Source organism: Apteryx rowi, unplaced genomic scaffold (assembly GCF_003343035.1).
Source record: "Apteryx rowi isolate R43461 unplaced genomic scaffold, aptRow1 scaffold_499, whole genome shotgun sequence".
NCBI classification, from domain to species: domain Eukaryota; kingdom Metazoa; phylum Chordata; class Aves; order Apterygiformes; family Apterygidae; genus Apteryx; species Apteryx rowi.
In genome coordinates, this window is record NW_020450759.1 from 573,086 (window position 1) to 598,331 (window position 25,246).

The 25,246-nt window shown below is 36.8% G+C and overlaps 1 protein-coding gene across 1 annotated transcript in view; it reads right to left on the reverse strand.

Annotated features, from left to right (window-relative positions):
• DOK6 (docking protein 6) overlaps window positions 1–25,145 on the reverse strand; it is a 252,006-nt gene extending 226,861 nt beyond the window's left edge. The window contains exon 1 of the mRNA XM_026079293.1: window positions 25,080–25,145. Within this exon, the coding sequence (XP_025935078.1) occupies window positions 25,080–25,145 (66 nt within the window). The remainder of the gene's footprint in view (window positions 1–25,079) is intronic.
• Window positions 25,146–25,246: the final 101 nt, after the last annotated feature.

The window sequence follows — 25,246 nt, forward strand, 5'->3', positions numbered from 1 at the left end:
AATTAAAGTGAAAAACCAGTTAAAGAATCATTGAGGAAGTCAGGATAAAAGGAAGAAAAAAAAAAGATGAAATAAGTAAGACTTGTTACGAAAGTTCTACACTATTCTCATAAAAAGGTTCCCTTTAAAATAATGTTACTATATTATCATTGAGGAAACTATATTTCATATTAAATTGTACGATATTAAATTGAATATCTATAGTTAAGTGTCAGTTTGATTCCTATTCTTCAGGCAACATCCTCCTTCTTCTCAGCGCATCCCACCCATATTAAAAAAGGTCATCCTCATGAGAATGTATCACCAAATGAAAATACTCCATTTTTTGGTAGGAATCATCACATGTTCAACTATTACTATGGCTGCTATCAATGTTAGGCCTACCTTCAAAGCACATTCTGATAACTTTAAATCTGAATTATTTCTTTGGAAGTCTGGAATAAGATGAACATAATGGAGCTTTTCTAAAGTCACATTGATTAAAGCAGACCTAGTATGAACTGGAGCACAGCTAAGAATAGGTAGTAAATTATTTTAATTTTGTTATTGAATAGAAGCAAAACATCATGAAATAAAACCAATTTACATTACACAGATTGTTTTCACTCCTCTAAAAAAATCAAAAGAAATGACAGAAGTTTTTTTTGTTTTTTGTTTGTTTTTGGGGGGGAGAGGGGAGCAGAAGAGTTGTAAAACTGAAGACTTCTTCCATACAGCGCTGTATTTTACAGAAGGACAAACATTAAAAGATTTTCTGCAAAAAAAGGTTATAGATTTAACCATTTGGATTAGATCCTTTTGGAAAAACCTATAGAACACCTGATTACACAAAAGAACACTAAATCTCGATACCATTGCATGCCTAGGCTCACCCACCCTCGTTAAAAGCAGTAGAGAGGATCATCTGTTATTCAAAATAGAGGATTTATTGTGCACTCAAAAATTATATAACTCCACTACTTTCCTGGCAGGTAAACATATCTTCATAGCCAGCATAGCCTTGCATCCTCGGCACAGACCTTGCTGCCCATTCCACAGCATGGCCCAAGGAGGATATGGGAGTTACCGCTGTTCATTTGCAAGGTATGTAGGAACACAAAGAGACACAGAACAACTTTATCAGAGGGACGATGCACTAACAAAAGGGAGAGAAAAAGATTCCCAAGAACTAGAGTAATTTCTTCCCTGGATTACTGAAACACCTCACAAAAAGGAAAGGAGCACATATTGCATCCTACTGACCTTCTTCTTGGATGACCCGTTACTGCTTGGACTAAGCTTTATACATGTACACGCACATATAGGTTATTTACTGTATGATTTGTCACAGCCATAGTGGCTATACATATTACATATAACCACTACACAAAACATTTGCTAATATAAGTCTGTGCAAGTGATCTTTGAATGCCTGTACTCAAGACCTTAAATGTCTATCAGGACTTCACAAGGAGGGATAGCTTACCACCCTCAAATCACTGAGACTTTCAGTCATGTCCCGTAAAATCCTTCCTGATTCAGAGCAGCTTTCCCAGACTTATTCCGGCCGCGGCTACCAAATCCACTGTCCAGGAAGAGCAGCCTCTATCCCATTATTGGGTGGATTCAGCAGAACCACTAATATAGGTCTGGCATAATTTTACAAGAAGAGTCAACATCATATTAACATCACTYGTAAAAAAAGAGATACATTTTTCCTCTCACCACTTGCTACCTATGTGCTAAGATACTGATAAAGTGAAGTCAGTCCAGCTCTCCCGTCATTTCAGTGTGCATTAGACCGATGCATTGATGTGAAAATGACAGAGAGATAGCATACTAAAGTAAAACTCAATATCAAATTGAACTGCATAATTCATAAGCTTCAGGGAAAGTGCCACAAACTTTCCTATAACAGAGTTCAAGGGGACAATTTTTTCTAGCAATTAAAAGCATTGATAACATGATACACAACTACTGCAGAGAGACTGTTCAGATCCTTCAGACTATAAAGTGGTGAAGCTTTCATCTAAAAGCAAGAAAGTGTTTGAGGATTTGATGATCCTCAGGTTAAAGCAGGGAGCTATCATTGTGCTCAGGAGATACAAGCACATCATAAAAGCTTACGTATATCAGACAGTCAGTCTTAAACTCTAAAACCTAAATGATTTGATTTTGTTACAGCCTTATTTAATAAGCTCTGTTGTTCAGTTCTCTATGAGATGATATCCACACACATTTCCTTGCTTGACAGAAAGATAAAGACCAAATGGCATAACGAAGGAAAAGTCTAGACCTCTAAAGCGCTTTAGGCTTCTAACTCTCACTAAATGAACATAACTTAACATGACTGTTGTACTGGAATGACCAATCGCTACGGCCATTATGAAAACACTGCATCAGTCTAGATGATTTTTATAAAAGATAAAAATGACTTAAATCCCTCAGACTGAAATCAGCATCTTCGTTCCTTTGTGGATCTGACCCTAAGCCACCAATATATTCTGTCATTCTCAAGGTGATCTCTCCAGAGAGGCCTCAAGAAAAAATGCAGAAAGATGCATGAGGAAGCTTCTGTCATAATATATAAGAAATTCAAATCAGTATGGCACCTTGTTATTGCAGTGACTGACAATTCAGAAATGTTTTAGATAGGTGAGATCCTCACTGGGTGGCCTGTGGGTGGCCTCCTAAGCCAGAGATACAGAGATACATCTTAGAGAATTTTCCACATGAATTAAATTGTATTTCACAATTTGTCTGAAAGATATCTGATGACAAAAGGAAATATATGTCTTTACTATATTGCTGCACCTCTCTTCTCTCTCACATGATTGGGATGCCAAGCCATTATAGTAAGTAACTTGATATTTTAGGCAAAAATATGTTCACCTGAAACATTAGCCATGGCTGTTAAGGTACAGCGCCATTCTAATGAGGTTCTGTTATTCACACACATATTTTGCTTTTGTTTATCTCTCCTAAAAGAAATTATGATTTTTGTTGAATTCAATTACAAACACTGTCCTTTAATTACTTTAAATTTTAAATTAGAAAATTAAATTATATAATTGAAGTGTTTAAAAAGCCACAGATCTAACGGTAAAAGGACAAAACTGCTTTCACTTTTGCAAATATAAGTGCACTTTCAGTTAGGCAACCACCTTTCCGACAATTGTTATCAGTAAAGAGAAATGTTCACCTAATTCGTCTTGAATTAAGATATCATGAAGTGTGTTTAGCAAATTAATCTAAGAGGGAGAACTACACAGGAAAACAGACTTACACAGTGTTTGAACTCACATGCAAAATGCTGTATGTTTTGAGTAAGTCCACACTTATAAACTTTCTTACGTCTTACACAGACTGGGCTTTTAGCATTGTGTTAAATCAACCTTCTGCTTGCCTTCTCATCAATGTACCATCATTGCATACATAGAGAGGCAAGAATTTTAAGAAATACATGATGTATTTCACTGAGCAGCCAAAATAGCTTCAAAATAGGACACTCACAGTGAGGTACTCAATGAAAATTCACTGACTCCACATTCCCTAAATCAAAATTTTACTCTTATCATGTATTCTGTGTTGGTCTTGTCTTCTGTGCTTATAAATAAAGATCTTGGGGCTCTTTTGCTCTGCATGGGTTGTCTTCTCACTCTTTTCTTCTCACTCTGCACTCAGTTTATCATCAGTCTCCCTTGCTAGAAGCTCTTTATTCAGCTTTAATCTAATACTGACGATTAATACTAAGAAGGAAGAAAATGACAGAGAGAAATGTAGCAGAGTCCAATAAGAAAGCTTGAAAAAAGGTAACTCTCATCAGTTAGAGAGATCAGAATATCAACCCATACAACCTCCCAGACGTCATAAGATCCCTTTTTGATTTTCCTGAAACTGTTCTAGGGGTATCTATAGGTTCAAATGGAGAAATACTTATCAGAAAACAACAGGCCAAAGAAAGGAAACATAAATGCTGAGAAAGCAGTGTGTGAAGATTTCCCATGGGCTGATAAGCTCTGGAGACTAGTCCTGCAGGAACCAAAATGCTCAGGACACCAAGTGTCCACAGGATCCCTACAAGGCCACAAGCACGCACTAATATCAACAACAGGTTGCATAACTCAGACCACATCCAAGGAGGCAGCAGCCGGTATATGCTGTCGAAGACTAAGCATCATACACAGACCTGAAGAAACAAGGGCCCCCAAAGATCCTTCTGAACACCCACCTGGCAGCCCCTGGCATGACAGCATGGCCCTCTGCCTCTGGGCATGCAGCTTGGTTCCTCTTCTCACCCTTACTCCAACAAGGTAACTATGTGCAAGCGTGTGAGCAAACTGCGTGAGTAAATAAGTAAATGTGCTGTGTGAATTGCTATCTGTGACTAACACTTTTTCTTAATAGCAATAGCTTAATGAATAAAAGGTCTCTTTAAGAAACATTGGTTGTGATCTGTGTCTCCCCCCAACTTGATCTCGTATTAGGGAAAAAGGAATTTACAACCCTGACAAAGAGGTAGTACGATGGCTGTTGAAAGAGGAAACTAGAGGAGGCATGATCTTAATCAGTTACAATTTTCCAGGTCTCCAGTAGAGAAGATATTAGCCAAGAGCAAAGCTTGAACAGTGAGCTGGTGTTCACTGAGCTCCAAGGAAAATGGTCATGCTGCCAAATGTAATTTTCCCAGCTGCTGGTAAGGCTTGGTAGGTACACAGCCCTGGTGACCTTGCACAGAAATTAAACCCTTCAAGACACAAGAATAGGTTTTCAGCAGAGAAAAGGGTGAAGTACAGACATGAAAGAAAAGAAGGACAGAAGCAGCTTTTGTGAGGCAAACTAAAGCAGAGTAGTAATTTTCAGAGTTTTGAATACTTGACTTGAGATAAGCTGCTGACTCAACAGCACTGACAGCAGATGTGTAAGAGAGAAAAGGTTCAGAGAGTTTGAGAGAGTAAAACACAAAATGTAGCTGCTTATTTTCTATTATTCGTAGCAGATGGCTGATGAATTGCCCTAGTGTAGGTAGTCAAGAGCCAACCAAAACCTCAAACTAAAGCATGAACCCATCTTCTCTCCTCTTTTCTTTTTATATCTGGCCACATATGATCAGCATCACTGAACTGGGTGACCCAAGGCTTCCTTTACCTTCTTTGAAAATAAGAACCAACATTATGCATTTAGCTATGTTTCCAAATGTGACCAATCAAGGGCCTGAAATTTCATAACTTGATTTTTTTTCCAGTCACAGTGATAAGACATTATTAACCACTGCAGCCGCAAGAAAATAAATCTAAAAGCCAGATCTAGCCAAAGATTTTACGTTTAAACTGCTACACAACAATTTGTGCAACTCATGCATTCTCACATTTCCACATGATATTACATCAATATGTAACTAACCATTCTCACAAGAATAAGTGAAATGTACCATAGGACTTTCTGTCCTGCTGTAATATCCCTGCTACACAAGACTAGTGAATATTGTGGGGCTAAAATCCCTGTTATAACAAGTGTAGCAATGCTAGAAACTGCAATTTTAGCCACAGAAGTTATATTCCTTTATTTGTCATTTAGAAAATAAATATTCCACAGATTAAATTGACTATTTCTGAACTGTCCCCTCATTTGCTCATCCTATTTCTGTTTATTTCTGTTTCACCATGTCTATTTTCTGCTAGTCTCAAATCTCTCTCCAGAGCAGTGACAATGTCTTGTGAAAGAGACTGAATCAAGTTAATATCAGTGCTCACCACATTTACATGCATCAGAGTCAAGAAAGGAAAATGAAACTATGGGGCCAAACTGCCTCTTCATTCTAGCTCTCCTGCCCCCCACTCCCCAGACCGCATGTCTTCACCCACAGAAAACTTAGGGGAATTCTCTTGGGGTCAATGGAGCTTTTGATATGAAAATCATCTTTTTACTTTTTATGATATTTTTTCATGTAAATGGAAAATAGCATTTGACTCCACATAATTAGTAATTATATTCCTTTATAAAATTCTTCTTTAGGAAAAAAAAWATATATATAGTGATACCAAATTACAACACATACTTTACAGAAGATCTATTGAAATAAAAAGCCAAGCTCATCAGCAAAAGTCAGTCCATTCAACGTGTTCTGTTTGCTTACCTTGTATAAGAGAGGTCTTCCCTATTACTATGTATGATAGAAATAAATAGGGATTATCAATGATTCTGTTTACCTCTAACAAATATCAGTGACAAATACTAGGAGAGAATATGCTGGACAAGTACTCAAAGGAAAAATTCTAAAATAAATTGAGGAATTAACAGGAATAGAGGCATGAGAATATCAATTGTTTCTCTCCAAAATGATACATTTGTTCTGTTTTGTTTAAATATATATTCAGATTATACTGTTTAGCTTATTACTTTTTAAGGCAGGAAATTCTCCTTTTTGGTCCAAGATATTCTGCTGTGAACATATTCAAAATAAGTGAGCAGGAAATGACCCAGGGCATGACTCAGACAATCATACATGAGTGCAATACTTAAGTGCAATTAGTACTTCAATATCTACATCAGATGCATTCTCCATGCCCTTTCTTCCTAATTTATGTGAAAGAAGAATGAAAAAATAATAACCTGTGGAGAGCCTCCTTCATCTGCAAGCATCTTAACTACCTGCATAAATCACCCACATGCCCTCAATCAAATGCAGCCACCCTGACCAGAACGTGTCAGTAGCTTGGCAGAGCCATCTACTGATTGAAGACAAGAAAGGAACAATAGTAAATTACTGCATTGTTGATTTTAGAGTAGGCAAAAAGCAGATACATAAGGATCCACAGGAAAGGATAATTTTCATTTTGAAATTTGTTAACTCCCAGTAAACTGAATACCATTTCTGGACATCTTAAAAGTAACAATGGACACAATTCTAGACTAAAATCTTGATTCTTTTAATTCTTCAGAGTCATTTATTTAGACAAAAAGGGGGTCTCACAGCCAAAAGACTTTTTCTCATGTTCCTATGATTTACAACACTTCAGGAAAGAGAGGGTCTGTTTTAGTGCATTTAGTACTTTCTGGTTGGTACTTCAAGCTTTCAAGTTGGTGCTTCTGCCTATTGTAAAATTAAACATTGTTTTTATTTTGACACAGTAGGGCTCCTTTTAAAAAATAGAGTAACAGAATAATGTGCATTATTCCTCAATTTTTAAAATGCATGTTAAAATAGAAATTGTAAATTCCAGAAGTGGGGTTCTTTTGTTAGTATCATAAAATATTGGAATTATTATATCTTTTTTTTCCCCCTTTCTTGAATGAACTATTACTGTAAGCCAGCATAATGGCAGGTAGAAAAAATACCAGGGTATCTATGCTATTATATAGTACGAGAAGATAAAAACAAAACACCTTTTGCACTTCTAAGACTTTATTCTCCTTAATCAACTGAATCTTTAAGCAACCATGCCTCCAAACACTTCTTTCTTTAAAAAGGACTCTTATGACATTTTAACTCTGTATCACTGCTTAAGGTACAAGAGGAAGAAAGTCTCAAAGAAACGGAAGAAATTGAATGGGAGATGAAGCATTAATTTACATGACAACTAAATGTAAAACAGTATGCAGTGCAGTCACCATATGTGATGATTACTTCATAAAGTTCATGTAGATGTGATTTTAAAATTAGTGATAGAACATATATAAAACTAAGAGTCTAATATTGTGAACATGCACTTCCAGACTAAATGGTTAGAAGATACAAAAGTTAATAATTCTACAACAATGTTACTTGGGTCAAAAATGTAGTAGTTTTGGTAGTAGTTTTTCATATTAAAAACTTACTGTTTAATTTTTTTTTTTGTTTCTCGCTTTAATAAAATGAAAGGAGGAGGAAAGAGTTTACAATTTTGCTGTCACTGCTTAAGACAGTTTTCTGTGTTAACAGAGCAGATACATTTTGATAACTGTTTCTTGGCAACAGGAAGGAAAGAAAGAAACTTTTTTTTTTTTTTTAACCCCACAATGAAGCATACAAATTGCAGACTGAGAGGCAAAGCCACCCTAGACCTGTGCCAATTAGCTCACATTTCCTGCAGCTCTTCTTGGAAAACTCTTGCTGTTTGCATTTTAATATAATCAACAGTGTTTAGGCATATTTTGCAGCATCTGTGTGTAAGAGAATAATAGTAGATAACAGATTCAGAATCACATCCCTTAAGGAAACAAATACAACATATTCTGTGGATAACCACATGAGTTTGGGCAAATACTTTGGCAAAAGGAAGGTCATTCTTGTCAGCTGGACACATTAATCTCAGAGTTTTTAAAAGCAAAGACTGAAAAGCACCAATTGTTGACTTAGATTTGGAATGCACCTCTCATTTATAGAGACTAGTTTGGTTTAAGGAAAACTTTGCTGATGACAGTCTTGTTTTATTCTTTTTCTGCCTTTCCAGGTTAGAACTACCCAACTTTATGAACTACTACAGAGGCTGCAGAGTGCTAAAGAAATTCAAAACATGACACTTGTCCATATTAAACAAATGGATGTCCTGTTATACATCTAAAACATCATCAAATACAACATGTAATATTTTACATTGCCTTACACCCATATTCCCATAAGAAAACCTACTTAACTGAACATATAGTTTTAACTAAAATTGGTCTAAGTACTAGAGGAAATCTACAATCAAAGCAGACTATTAACTGAAATAAAATTAATTAATAATAATAGATATTTCTGTGCTTGATATGGACTCTAAGTCTGCAGGTAGACTTAGTAGACACAATTTCCATTTAAATCACAGAGAAACTTAACATAATAATTATTAACTTTGTTAGATTTGATGAACATGCCCTATTTGTAATCTTCTAAGCATTAATAAGTATTGGATTAAACCACTGCTATGAAGTCTTTCAACTATATACTTTTCTATACACATTCTCTTATATAGATTAATATACATCTTATGAACTGTGTGAGAGGAACTGTTATGGGCTTACAGAATATACTCAAGATATAGTAACAAAATGAAATAGATTTTAACTATATGCAAGCACAAAACTTCTTACAATATAAAGTCAAGTATTTTTTTCAAAGAAGCACGCAGACAAAAACTTCATCTGGAGTTTCATCTGTCTTTCACTCAGCTGATCCTTACTTTTTTTTTCCCTACTCTAAGCTATGCTTCAAGTATACTAGGAGCATGTTAGGACACAGAAAACTGAAACTTCCAGAATATTATGTTAAATACAAAAAGTACTGCTATTTGTTTTTCTGTTTGGCTTTTGGGACATAAATAGCCATATTATAACATAATTTGATATTTTTATTGCTATTATATGATACTCAAATACCAATAACTGATTTTGAGTTGTTTCAGAAAGGAAACAGCAGTTTAGTAGCTTAAAAAGCTACTGTATTACACCATAATAATATTGTAATTTTAATACAGTAAATTGTATTAAAAATAAACATGTGGGAATATCACAGTCCAAGAATTAAGCCTTTCAACATTTGAATAAGACAATAATCCTCCATTCATTTGGCAGACGGTAAAGTTTTTGCCATATTCAGAAGCCTGAATGAAAGCTCAGGCTTAATGAATGAATTTTGATATTAAACCTACATTTTAATATCAGGAAGATAAAAGTAGTGATATAGATAACCTTAGGCTGGTGGACACAATGGGTGTTTCTTCTCACTCATAATCAAATCAATCCCAGACCTCTCAACGCTATGTAAAACTAATAGTTGCATCTCGCTTTCTCCAGGAGAAAAAACTTTTCAGCAATTTAGGAGTCTTATGAATCAGTGAAGCAAACATCCAGCTATCACTTCAGCTTTAGTAATGGCTGCATAACTTAAAACTCAAACGTTGCTCGTGGTCTTCTGCTCAAAGAAAGGCGCTTCATTAGCCTGAAACAGGAAATTTAACAATGCTACATGTTGAAATACTTCATCATCGTTTGGTACTACAGAAATGTCTGCTGTTTGCCCTCACACTCTTAGTGTAAGCGATACTGTTTCTTTCTAGTTAACAAATTTTAGCTTGCATTAAACCTTATCAGTAAACATGGCAGTACTGCAAAATCAGCAATTAAGGCCTCAATAGCTTCAACCAATTAGAGCTGCTGCGTGCCAAGAGCTACAGCAGAGACAGATTGTGTCTCGGCTTTATTAACTCATTCTTTTTACAACAGAGCAGCTAAGTGCCTCTTCTCTGGCCATATTAAAGTAGATATAGTTGTTTTATAGTGACATATGCTTTTGCCTTAGAAAAAAAGAAAAACAAAACAAAACAAAAAACCCATAAGGATGTGCATTTCAGGCTGTGAATTTTTCATGTGGGAGCTTCTGCATAAATAACAAAGCAGCTACCATTTATATATGCAAAGTGCAACCTACACATTGCTCTACCTGTTGCTAAACAAACAGTACCTCTCTTATTGGCTTCCATTTTGAAATATCTAATACAAGCTGTTTTTCCATCTATGTTTATAACCCCCTTCCCTATCAGCACCTTCCCTGAGCCCAGCAAAACATTGTACAGTACAAAAACTCAGATGGTGACTTTATTCAGCGTCATTCCCACTGGTGACTGGTTCTTCATCGATTTGGGGGCGGAAGAGATGTTACAGTCAAGCTTTAGAAATACATTTACGTGATAAGCAGAATAGGCTGGTATTTTTAAATGGAGATAAGTCCCGCAGTAAAAAAATAAAACTATCCTTCGGAAGCTTCATGTTAACGTTTCCGATGTTAGAGCATAAGCTCTCTCGGTCAGGGACCACAACTTTGTGAAGCATTTCTCTTTGCTCCCACACAGCTGGATGATGATTAATTTGTACTGCTGCAGTAAAAATGATGAATAATTATAAGCTGTGGTCTTCTAAAGTGCTGAATATCTTCAGCACCTTTTTCCTTAAATGTAGATAAAGAAGCAGACCTACAAGAAACCATATTATGAAAGACAGATTTACTTCAACAAGAGAATACCCATATAAGTCTAAATGTTAGAAAATGTCATTCACTACATCTATCAAGATAACTAGAATGCAATATTAGCAGCAATTCATAAAATAAAATGCATTTTATGTGATCATTAATATTTCAGACTGATTTTGAAAAAGAAGAAAGAGAAGCCAAGATGCATATGTAACAAAATGTATATTTCATGAACTTTAATTGCTGTAACTAGGACACAGGGATTAAAGGCCTCTGCCTAAGGCATCTGCTCCTGAGGACACAACATCACACCAGCATTTCAATTTTTCATTTCAAAAACCAAAGTTTTTTAACCCTCCTGATTCTGAAGACAAGCTGTAACACAAAACCAGAACAAACCCCATTTAGCATATTTGTTTAAAGTTATTTATCTACCTAGAAGAATTTTGAAATTGAGGAACTGTTCAGCTTAATTTTTAATATTTATACAACCTTTCTAGATGAAATCACAGCAACACAGGAGTGAATGAACAAAACCACAAAGGAGCGAATCAAACATGGCCAAAATTTTCACAGCTACAGATGAGCCCTGTGGCTGGCTTATAAAACCTGCAAACACATCTTGCATAATCGAGCACAGATTTGGCCCTTTTCAACAGAAGCCTTTCCTCTGAATGTGTATGTAATTTCATGGCAAGCAAACTTACTGAACAAACAATAGTGACACTGAAATATTAATGATCTCTTAATAATCATTTGTCTGTTTAGCTTCTTCCATTTTTGCCATTTTAGTCATGACCATCCTAAGAGATATGTAGGCAGCTATGTTTTGCTTTGATAGCTCTGTAAAGTGGGATTCAAAGGGTAACGAGTAATATTCCCCATTTCAAATCCCTCAATTTAACTCACGTCATTTATCATCCATTTGGCTCAGCTGAGAACATCACCGAGAGAGCAGCTGTTGCAGTACTCTTGGTTAGCTCAGTGCAGTGAAAACCAGCATCATTTACATCTTTCTGCATTCTCCTAGACTGAAAACCCTCACACACCCTGAGGTATTTCTTCGTATGCCTTTCTACTGACAAGGAGATATTTCACCCAATAGCTTAACCCTTTTTAATTAGTCCAAGTAAATTGATTAAGTGTACAGTATTAGAAAGTGTATCTATTTGAACAGGAACAGGTATTTACTCATTCTAGTGATTTCTAGATTACGGAATGGAAACGTGTCAACTTTGCTAACATAAGATCAACTGTTTACCTGCAGTCTGGTCCATGAAAAGTTTCAGGCTAGACAGAGATGGGAGGGAAATAAAAAGAAAAAAAGAGGAAACAAGTTCTGAAGCATCGCCCATTCTGAAGAGATGCCAGCTCACTACAGTTTTTAACTCCATTTTTTCAGATCACAGTGGAAGAGAAATTCATCTGGAATTTTTCTTTTTGGGGGAGAGGAATATAAGCCACAGAATAGTATTGCACAGAAACAGAGCAGAAACTACTGATTGGTTTGTTGGGGGGTGGGGGGGAGGGAGGTGGAATTACAGTCAAAGACTATTTTTTGACATCAAGAATTCTGGAATATACTCTTCTAAAAACATTTAGAAATGTATTTAACCCCTGGGTTCTCTTAGGACATAAACTACATTTAGTATGATTGTGTCAAAATAGTACCTTTTAAAATATTTTGAAGTCTACAAAATATACACATTTACTTTATTGCTTACTATCTTCTTCTCCAGTTCAGAAAATCCCAAAGCAATACATCTGAACACTGTAAGTATATTATCCCATGAAAGCTGTAAGGGTAATATTTATCCTCAAGCAAATATAATATGAGGCCCACCAGCATAAATTTTCCTTGCATTGCCTATAAATCTCATCTGCCTCTAACTCCTTTAGTTCCTGGGCTGCTTCTCCACAGGTTGCCCCCTATGTCTCATTGCGGGGCTTCTGCTTTCAAAGCATCTCACGCGCCTGCTTCTCATGGCTTAGCTAATGCTCTCCACGGGCTGCTACGCTGTTATCATTAGCTACAGCTCACTCTCCTGACTTGTAACTATTGTCTTCCCTCGTCCCAAACCATGAGGAAGTGCAGGAAAACAGTTACCTCTAATGACCCTCTACATGCTTCTCAGCTAATTCTCCAAAAAAGTCCAGATCTTCTGAAATGGCAGTGACCTAGCAATATTCTGTTTGGCCTCTGGGTCCTATTGGCAAGTCCTGTATCATGCAATAGCCTTTAATCTAGAAATAGAGCCTTTCTATTACCACATCTATTCAATCTTTTAGAAATTGCAAATCTTCTGCTTTACTAAGAAAGCCAAAAACACAAAAATAATTCCATTCCTGGTTTTATGCAATGAATCAGGATAGAGCAGTCAGCTTTCTTTCTATTGCTCCTTATTCTTTCTGCTATATTTTTAATATTTATATATATTAAAATCTAAATATTAAATATCTTACATCATTAATAGGAATAACTATTATTGGAGATTCTGTTCCAATTCATGAAGTTATATCCTAGAATTTTTAACTCTGCTTTTTGTAAATCTCAATTTCACTAATTCACACTAGCTAAAATTTACATGTAAATGTGGAAATTTTTTGCCTGTTGCACAGCTTTTCATGCTAAAATGTTTGATCTTACTATTTTCTGGATGCAATGAAAAGTGCACCTACACAGAATAGTGAGATCTAATAAAAGGAACAATTACATATTCCAGAAACAGCTGATCTAGTTCATCAGGATGCTTGTATTACAATAACAAAAAGTATTCTGTTTACGTATTTTTAATATTTTTCTTCTCCAACTCTACTTTGGGATGAATTTAAATTAGAATTTTCATTACTAAAAAAAAAAAAAAAAAAACAAGATCATTAATGACTGGAAAAATGTAACAAGATGAAGAAATTGGGTTTCATTAAACATATTACTACCTAAGTCTGTTGACACTGTGTAAGCTTAAGACTATATTCAACCAATATGCATAATACTAGCAAAGGGTACCTGGCATCCTTTCAACATTTTCCTTTGAGTTAAGATCTAATGAACAGAATACAACTCTTTCAGTGATTTCAACAGCTGCAGAAAAAGATCTTTTTGATTAAAGGCAAACCAGTAACCTGACGATACTAGCTGTTACAGTATTTCTTTTAGAAATGTTCCGGTTGGCACTACTATTCTGGACAAACCGTAATTTGCTTAACTACTTTTTCTAAACCTCTTATGTATTTCTTTTGACTAAACAATTCTGTAGTTGCTTTTGTATTGCACATACTGTATAGGCAGATTTCCTCAAGAGGCAAAGCATTTTGGTATCTCTAGACTCTGCGAGTGGACTGAACTGATTCATACTACAACCTGTGTGAACCTCTACTAATCCCAACCTCCACAACCTGTGTGAACCTCTACTAATAGTGGACCACACTAATATTTTCCTCCTGAGACAAGGTCAGATATTCATGGGTGAAACACACAACTTAAGGCTACCTATTAGTGTTACTCAGTAGAAAGCTTCACACAAGCCTACAGGGGAATGGTCTTTTAGACCTGTTTTGTGGAAAAAATACACCATCTACAAAATCTGCAGATGAGAAAATTCTGATGTCTTCTAAAACTATGAATAAGGACACTCTGCATTAGCAAAGGACAAAGATGTTGTAGCAACATCATTAACCCCCCTTTAAACAAGGTTGTTGCATTACATGACATTTGCACCCATCACTGTGGACCAATAACCTGAGGGGCTATAAAATTGCATGATGGGCCATATTCAGCTTTCAGAATTATCCTGCCAGTTAAGATGTGAATAACTGCACCTTTAACATTTTTTTAACGATAACTCCTTTCAAAAGTGAAACCATTCAGGACTTTAGATTTTGTGCTACAGTTGTGTCCCATTATTTGCCTCAAACAAAGAAAAAGAGACAGAAGCCCTGTCAAAGCTATCAACTCTGCCTTGCTATCACTGCCTTGCCTTGCTGTCAGTGATACTTGTTTCTAAGATGGAAACAAGTAAGACAAACTTGTATCATCAAGATCTGAAAACAAACAAAGATTTACTTTATTTCTATATAAAAAATTAAAGTAATTCAGACACCTGATAAAAGCTCTAACCTTAAAAAGAGACATTTTCAAGAAGAATTCAATGAAAAATATTTTCAAACAAAAAAAAAGTTTAAGAATACAGTGAAATTAACTATCTTCATACAACATTATAATAGACTCAAACTATAAAAAATGATTTTGAATTACTCCAATGTTGTTATCATCTATACGGCAGTAGTACATAATAATGGTCTTGACCATGATCAAAGCTAGCCAATCTACATACTTAAAATAAGAGCCTTCACAAGAGTTTACATTTTAAGCAGACAAAATGATAAAGTGAAGCAAAAAAGGATATTATACTCATTTTACAGACAGAAAGCTTAAGCTCATAAAACCTGTTTCCCATTTACACTAAAAGCATTCTTCACTATGCTGGCAGTATGAGGATTTTAATGTAGCTTTAAATTTAATTTATGTAGTGTACAATGGCCTTAGAATAATTGAAAATAAGGCTGGAATGAATCAAGTGCTCAAGATTACAAATTACATATCTGAAAAAGACTAGAATTTAACCCCTCTCACATACAGTCTAGGATGTTAAGCACAAAGATTTTGGTATTCTAGAAAAAGGCTGTTTTATAACAGTAAAATAAACTCTAAAAACCTTACTACAGTTTAGAATATATGGGCTACAGAAAATTCAGCAAATATCTTTTATTTTACCACCCTGCTTGTCACAATTAAGAAAAACTACCCTTGTGGCTGTATTGTCAAGATGCTATTGTTCTTTTATATATGTATGTGTATATATGTGTATATATATAAATATGCACATATATATGCATATATATAAAATATTTTTCTACTGAAACACAAAAAGCAGCATTATATTTCTCCTCACTCAAATTCTTTCTTTTTTTGTTATATTTCTGTAAGTCTTGTTCTTTTTAGGATTGTCAGTAACAGTATACACGCATGGAGTTCACACAGTTCTTATTTTGCAAATAATAATACCAAGCAGATACCTCTTTGATACTCAGTGACCTATTCTAATCACTCAGATACAGCCCTGATACTCAGAAGACAATACATTTATGATATGAAACTTAAGCCATTGGAGGTAGAGAGTCTTACTCTCTCTCAGACAGCAGGTAAACACTATGCAACTTAAAAGTTAAATATATATATATATATTACTATACAATATAGTACATGATACAACTGATGTAGCATAATGCCTGGCATAATCAATGAAGAAAATTACATTAATTATAAATTATATCATATGAGAAGCTAAGGACCTTCAGCGTCTGCTGCAGAAGCCAGAGCACGCTGAATGTGTTCATCAGCTCAGAGAACCATGCGCTGAATGACTATAGCTTGCTTTAGTTGTCCCAAAAAAACCACTGTTCTTTTTCTGTTTTCATATGCAAACTCTTCTCATACTACAGAGGTATTCTTAGAAACATTTTAAAAGTGCAGTTTCAAGAAGAAAAATAATTATTGTTCAGAGAAAGTATTATTATTCCAACAGCATCAACAAGAACTGCTTTCATCAGCAAAGCCATTTCATTTGAAAGCAGCTTATTATTATCATACTAATCTAGTGATTAATAATTTAGTATATCAACTTCAGTTCAAATGGAATATTTTCTTCTTTCATAGTGAAGTCACACATATTCTATTTTTTCATGTTCTCTCATCATATTTGAACTAGATAATACATTTACTTTATGAAATAAATCCTTTATCAAAGACTGCATTTCTAAAACTACAGTCAGATAACTAAAAAACAATAAATAACAGCAACGATAATGAATTATATTTATCATAACAGTACCTAAAGGACAATCATGAATGTAGTCTCCTTGTTCTAGGTACTTTAAAAACAAAACAAAAAACATGGTTATGACTATTCTTTAAGAAAACCCTTTTTACTATTATTTTGTATGACTTCATATATTCTTTTCTCTTTGTGGGAAGAAGAAACGTTTGCATGAGAAGAGAGAATATATGAGTTTGCTCTGAGGGCAAAGAACCTCAAAACAGCGTCATCCAAAAAAAAATTCTGAAGACAAACCAGAAAGTATTAGCAATATTATGAGCCTCCTGCCCAAAAAGGGTTCTACTTTGGGTATATGGTAGTGAAAAAAAATCTGATATTAAATCTCTTTGCTATTAATTCTTTTTACAACAAGCAGGTGAAGAAAACGCAAGCTGAAGAGCCATTCTTCCAGCAGGAAGACGGTGTGCRACTTCCCCTCTGCCCAGATCTAGTCAATGCAATGCGTTTCCAATTCCTGACTGACACATTAACGAACACTGTACAGACTTTCCGAAGTTTAATCTAGATAAGCTGGAGACCATGAGGGCCAGTTAGGCAGCTAAAGAACAGAGCAATCTTTGAAAAGACTTACACACTTTCATCAATTATCATCCTCATTGCTGTGCATCTGGAGTGAGGGCTAACTCCTCTGAGGTTCCATCTTGGATGGTCCTGTAACCTCCCAGGATGATGGCAAAGACACATTTTACACATTACAATTGTTAAAATGCTGCAAAGTAGGGAAGGCGTCACTGAAAAGTGTATTTCATTAGTACTTTCCAGATTACACTATTTCTGTTAATTTCTAAGTATAACTCAGTATTAATATGCATCTTTAGAACCTTCCAGAATTTTATTCCCAGCTTTTTGAGGAAGGCTCTGTCTATCCTAATCACTAGAAGTCTTCACTCCTGAAGTCAGTAGATTCAATTCTTGTATCAGTTGAACATCTCAAGATTTGGAAATCTCTTGACTTGTATTAGGTTTTCAGTTCTACGGGGGGTTTACTAGTTGCCCTAAACACTCAAGCAAATTTTATTCTCAGGCATGATGCATGGTTAGTTATTCTGAATAGTAAAAGGATACACATATAAAGAAATTCTTTATATGATAAGAAAGTGCTAATTTACAATTAAAGCAAACCTTACTTTCCCTCAGCTTTTCTTTATAAGTTTGCAAATTTGTCCCACTATGTACAAACTTTCTTTGCAAGAAAATTAAAAGATTATCTTCTTTATCTTTGTTGACCTTATCACAGAAATTCCATTTTATTTGGATCTGAACTATTTTATCTGAAAAAAAAAGTTTGCAACAAAACAATAATAACTAAAATAAGACACCAATATCCTTCTGAATCTTAGAGCTGCATTACAAATTGAAGAGATTAAAAACATAAAATGCAGCACAGCATTTACAATTGTTTTTTAAACAAACATATTTGAGAGGCTACAGTGTAAAGTACCCAGATTTTTGGTTCAAGAATTCATTATCAATTTAAAGAACAGTGAGGTATATAAACAGCATCCATAACCAGGAACATATTAAAGTATTTTCCACCTTCAACAGGGAGAATATTTTACATTGCTTACATGACTACATACAAGTATATTTGTGAAACATGGCCCAACTAGCTGATCTTTTACACAATCTAGAATAAAAGAGAAACTTTCCAGGGTAATATATTCACAAAACCTTTATTTGTCTATAAGCTATAAGAGGATTTTATAATGTGCTTTTTTAAAAGTTTCTCATTAGTATGTGTCTGAAATATATCCTTTTTATATAGTTTATGTATATATATATATATATATATATACACACACACACACATATGTATAACTAACAACTGACTCACATATGCTGTTGCATGAATATGTTGTTGCCAGGCAACAGCTAGAAAGCATTTTGCACTGCTTGCAAAAATCTGAATGAACGATTTGAAACAAGATTTTTTTTTTCTAAAAAACTCGGAAGAAAACTCACTGCTGGAATGACATGAATAATTCCTCATGTATTTCAAAGATTCATAGAGAATGATCCTTCCATAATTACCAATATGAGAAAGGAAAACTCCTTTGAGTAGGATTTGAAGGGCATTTTACGACAAGAAAATTCATGTTCTATGCATCTAGCTAATGATCCCTCTTGGATTCTGAACCAAAGCCACTGAAGTTAATGGGATGCTTTAAATTGACTTCAAGACCTGATCAAAAGACCCTAAGTGTCCCTAGTAGGAGAAAAACAACAGCCTGCTAAACAAAGAACCAAAAGGCCATCATCTCATAGGAGATACAAATAAATTCTAGATATAGTCTTATCATTTCAAAATATGCAAGGTAAAGAGGTCATGTCTACAAACCCTCCTTCACGTAATCTACATACAGCTAAAGTATAATCTCATAGAGGCTAACGATATTACACACAGGAGTAAAAATAGAAGCATCTATAATCTGTAGCTAACATGGAAGTAATATGCAATCAGCAAGAGAGAAACTATTTGTCACTTCAAATAAGTACCATCCACTACAAAATTAATAGTCCTTTGGCCATCAGACCACTTGAGACTTAAGAAGTAAAAAAGCGCATCAAGAAGAAAACTGAAAAATACAGCACCTCAAAAGTACCTAATACAAGTCTGAATCACAAGTTTCTTTAAACACAGACAATATAAAAAATGGTTGGACTTTTTGTTCTTGTTTGCAATAGCTGCAAAATATTTTTTTTCCATTTTCTGCACAATATGCTTAGTCAAATGATCCAATAGCTCAAAATGACTGGTTTTTGCATAATGACCAAATTGGAAATCCATAAATTTTCCATTTAATTCTGCACATCCACTCATGTAACTGCAGCAAGAAAAGGTACTGAAAGCAGTAATTACTGGTATTTAAAATGATGCTGTCAGTATTAAACTGTAAATGTGACTAGCTTTTTTTAATGGAATACAATGAAATCCTTTTAACTTCATATCTCAGGTTGTCTAGAACTAGCATGAAAAAGGAACTCCTTCCCATGGAAGAATTCTGTCATCTAAATCCTGTGGGTTTAAAGCTTTATTAAAATTCAAATAACTTCATAATAAATAGGAATTATATTTTTAAAGATGCATTTGAATTGTTTTTATGCTCTGAGACATAATTCAGAATTTAGTTCATACATTAGGATGTAATTATAATGCCATTCTCAGTGTTTTCAAACAGGCTGAGCAGATTTGCCATAGATACTAATATAAAATAATCTATGGAAAGGAAATCCATTCCAGGGTGCAGTGTTTGCTTGGGCTTTTTCATTTATTTGTTTTGTTTTTAGAATATGCTATGGAAACTCAGGAGAAATAGAAGAACCTTTACTCTGCCCTCTGTTTTCATCATGACCTACCTGTGAAGCCACTGTTATAAATCAATATAATCTTAAACCCAGGACTTTTTGTAGTTCCTTTCTGTTTCTTCACCCCAAATACACATATATATTATTAATTAAAAGTTAGAATTTTGAAAGACACATACTGCACAATTTCCAGAGGAACTAAGCTCCACTGTCTTCAAACAATCAGCATTAACATCAGAAGGAGAAACACTATGTTCATTTCCATAACAGCTACCTGTAATGATTTTAAAGTGTGGTTAAAAATAGGGGGTTTTATGTGGTAAAACTCTTCATTTGGTGACTAACAGCAACCCGTTATTTATTACTCAATCAAGGCTGACTGGCAGGCACAATTTTCTCTTTGGATAGCAGTATTAGAGTATAAGCTGAACCACTCAGGAAATGATTCTACTCAGCATGTAGAAACACATAAAAACCAGTATTTATTCACAAACTCAGTGAAAATTTCCACTGGAGAGAATTCTTCTGTTCTGCGACCAAGGTGTGCCAAAAAGAAGATGAAAACAAACAAACGAAAAGATCACGACTCTGAAGGTTGAAATGGGTCAAAAGACGACCATTGAAGTGACAAAATGATCATTTTTAATTGGACTTCTTAACATGACATCAAATTGTTTTTCTCCTAAGGAACAACACTTCAACAATGCATGAAATCCTTGTGGCTTCGTTTATTGGGAGACAACAAAGGGATTCCGATCTGCTACAAGAAAGTTTCAGCCTATGAGCACAGCCAGCACAGTAGAAAATTATGTCATATGAATTTTAATGTAACCCAAGTATGAAAGATTCTGAAAGAACAAAGGCAGCACAGTCCTATTCCACACTACACAAATGACCTATTCTGATCTGAACAGCACACCACATTACAATCAAATTTATTTCAAAAGAGGGTCACACAGGTCAAATGTAATGGCTGCAAGAATGAGGTATTTCCTTTATGTAGTATTAGAGAAAAGCAAAATATCAAACAGCACAGAATGCCAGAGAGCTGAAAAGAAAGACATATTTAGGCTACAGGGAAACTAGATCTGAAAAAAAAGATTTTTTAATTACAGTTGTTATCCTCACTGACCACAGTTTCTAAGTTTCAAGGATACTTGTGACACCTATATGAAGATGTCATGTATACACGTGTGATACTTTACTGCACAGACTTTACCATATTTCAAACTTCGAGGAATCATAGACGTGTTTTATTTACAGCCCATGTTTAAGAAAAGTAGAGGCGACAGTCTAGGTGGTCTAACTTGGATAAGTTTTTTTCTCAGCCTGACACCTCCATGGTGGATAGAATTATATTCCCAAGGGAGGCAGATGTCACATCATGACAAAAACAGAGAGGCAGGTAACGCCTTTTTGGTGAGCAGAGTATCCAGTTCTACACCAAAAGAAGCTAAAGAAGACATAAATCCCCTTGATGATTCTGGGAAAAGAGGTGAAAAGTTAAGAAAAAAAAAAACTCAATGATCAGTGTATTATTAAACAAAAAGTAAGGACAAATTCTCACAGTATTTCTTGTCAGGTGTTCCCATCAAGACTGAGACCCTGTCTTTGACTTCAAAGAAGCTTGTCTGAACCGAATCATTTATTTAAACAGCTTAAAGTCCTGACTGTTCAGGAATAATGTACCTCCTAAATTTCAGGTGGGAGAAAAAGAATATTTTTGTAAAACAATCAATCAGTTCAAAAGGCACATTTGTCCATTGTCGGTGATTGGAGAAAACACTTGCTCAGAGTACAGATCTAATTTGCATTTATGTGGGGAGTACGTAGGCAGGCTAACATGTACTTAAAACATTGTACAGCTCTAGTAAGTCAGAGGTAAACATGTGATATCTTGTAAGAAAACATCCATAAAGAGTTTCTATTTTACAAAGTACAAAATCAATAAAGGGAGGAAAATAGAAGAAGACTTACAGCTCAGGTTTTCAAAAATTAAATTCTACCAAAAAATTCACTCCAAGTCAAAGGTTCTATTTTAAAATATAAAATACACTGTCCGCATTTGCACTACAGTATTATGTCACCCAGTTGAACATGTGACTGAAACTTCACAGGTTGCACTATATCAAAGTATCTTCAGTTTGATTCCCGGCCAGGGCTCCCTCAGTCGCAAAACAAGACTGAATAAAAGCAGCACTGGAAGAATTTCTGTAATGAGTTGGCTACCAGCCTAAAGGTTAGAATTAAGTTTTATTGCCCAAGTCTAGCACTAAAATTGGTATTAGTCACCTAAGCTCTCCAAGTGGTAATCTACTTTTCAGGAGACAGCAGAATATTCATAGAATGTAGACAAACAAAAAAAAACACAACCCCCCCCCCCCAATAATTTCCAATGTATAAGAAGAATGAAACATAATCAGCAAGAGATATAATTCTATTTGCATATTTCAAAGTTATCTCAACCTTAGTTACTAGAATCCATAGCTCCCTTCCCCCTTTCCATATTTTTTGGAGGTTAAAAATACTCATTTGTTAACAGATATTTATATCCCTGAAAGCTGATGCATTCACCTACATTATGACAGCTATAGTGTAACTCATTAAGGTTTGGACTTGGAGATAGACATAAGGAGAAAAAAAAATACAAACCTTTAATGTTTCACTTGGTGAATAAAAATTGCATTAATTTGGAAATTCAGTCACCAGAATCCAGTTAGCCATGGATATATACACACATATTCATACCTTTCAACCATCACATCTCATTTGAATTTCGATGCTATTTTCTATAAAGTATAATCCATTTTACATTGTACTTAATAGATTTATTCAGATGTGCAACCCCACATGTCATATTTAAGCTTATACTACCACCTGCCTGAGGCTGTGTAGTCTGAACTGCTACCCCCACACACACTTCTTTTCAATAGAAAATTCCCCATAGACACTGTAGGAACTGTTCTACTTCTGCTTAGTGCAGAAGTATTGTTATCATTCTGACCATGAATAATATCCACTCCAAAAAGTGCACTAATGTTACCAGTCAAAAAAAAAAAAAATCAGATTAATGTCTTTGAAACAATATATTCAAGGTATATAAGATATACCATAATGAAATATGACTGTCTTCATAATTTCATTTTCAGGAGTCAGCAAGTATTATCCAAGATTATTGTAACATGAACTGTACATTTGTTGCATATACATTATACACATGTACATACATATATTCACATATATGTAGATGCATATACATAATTTCATAGTCACAGCACTCCCAGGTACCTTCAAATGTAGATGTGCAAATCAAAAGATTAACTCTGCCTCCAACTAGCAACATCAAAGTGACGTGATACCACCACCATCCCACTGCTTTGTATTGGGCCCATCTAGTAACACTGCTGAGCTGGGAAAAACTGATGAGCAAAGGTTAGGCAGAGGACTGCCAGAAACAAACTAAGGCTTGGAAATTGCTTCTTCAGATAAACTAATGCTTGACTCTGATTCAGGGAGTTACTCGGGGCTTGCAAAATCAATCATAAGAGCATCCATTCTCCTTGGGTTTACACCATCTCTCAAACATTTGCCATACCACAGCTAAAGGAGTCGGCGCTACTGAGGATTCAGACCAAACTCTTCTGTGCTCTTTTGGAATTAACATCCCTGCCAAGGCAGCAAAGTGCTCCAAAGGTCAATTTATGATTAGTCTCCCATCGTCCTGCATGTCGCGTCTGCAAGCAAAGCACAGCATCTGAGGGGAGGAGGTAAATATTAGCACTGTGATAAGCTTCCAGTGCAACTTGGAGGAGGGCAGGTTTCACAGGGTCCCTGCTCGATAGGGCTTGGGGGGAAGCAAGGTGAGAGAGTCCTCCTTCCTGCAGGTGGGAGTAAGTAGGGACCCTCCAGTTCTCTGCACTCCCAGAGAAAAAACAAGGGATTTTCTGAGGAGCAAATCCCAGCCCACCTCCCAGCCCCCAGCCCAGGGGGACCCTGATCTTTTGGGACTATTGGCTCCATCAGCAGCCACGCAAGCCAGCAAGGGCCTTCAGGCTCCCAGCTCTCCTGCACCTTCTCTCCCCCACACAGCAAAGAAGGGATGCGAGAAAAAAAAACAAAAAAAACCCAAGCACATGAGTCCCGACAGTGTCTGAAGTTTCAGAAATCCTGCCCCCCAGCCTAGCTGCAGACGCTCGGCTGTGGCTGCTCTGCCTTTTCAAGGTTTACTGCACCCCACGAGGGAAAGCTCCATGGCTGGACTGACAACGCGGCTTTATCCGAGCACCCTGCTGGGCACCAGCCTGGCCACCCTCCTCGGCTGCGAGGCCGCCCCTAGCTCTGAGTGGGTCAGCCTCAGGGCCGGCCTCCCGGTCCCCGGGGCTGTCAGCAACCCCCTCGCCCCGCTGCGGGCTCCCCCTCCCCAGGACCCCGGCACCGGCCTCCCCGCTCTCCTCAGCGCCTGGCCGCCCGCTCTGCTACGGACCTCCAGGATGGCCGGCACTTGCCCTCCTTGCAGACGCCCCTTTCCCCAAAACGGGAGGGCGGGGGAAAATCTCTGCACAAAGTTTTTGCCCTTCCCTCCCCCACTGGAGCCTCGGCAGCGAGGAGAGGGGTGGTGGGGGAAGGGGCGCCCGGCGGGCACCGCCGGCGGGGACGAGCGGCGGGGCGAAGCCGCCCGGCGACGGCAGCCCCGGCGCTGCGCGGCGCTCGCTGAGCAGCGGGAAGCGGCGCCTTCCCGGGGAGAGGCATCGGGGAGAAACCGGCTGCCGGCGAGATGCCACGGCCGCGCACCCCCGCCACCCCCGAGCCCCCCCAGGAGAAGGGGAGCGAAGTCCGGGCGGCGGCGGCAGCGGCGGCGGCAGCAGCAGCAGGTCGCCGCGCCCCGCGGCCGAGGGGGCTGAGGCGGCGGAGCTGCCGCCAGCGCGGCCGCCCACCCCGCGGAGGGGCCGGCGGGCAGAGAGCTCACTCACCCCCAGCTTCCTGCTGCGGATTTTCACGTAGCCCTGCTTGACTATATCATTAAAGTTGGAGGCCATGGCCAGCGCTGTCTGCTTCCTCCCCTCCGCGCCCGGAGGAGTCGTCGTCGTCGTCGTCGTCGTCGTCGTCGTCGTCCTCCTCCTCCTCCTCCTCCTCCTCC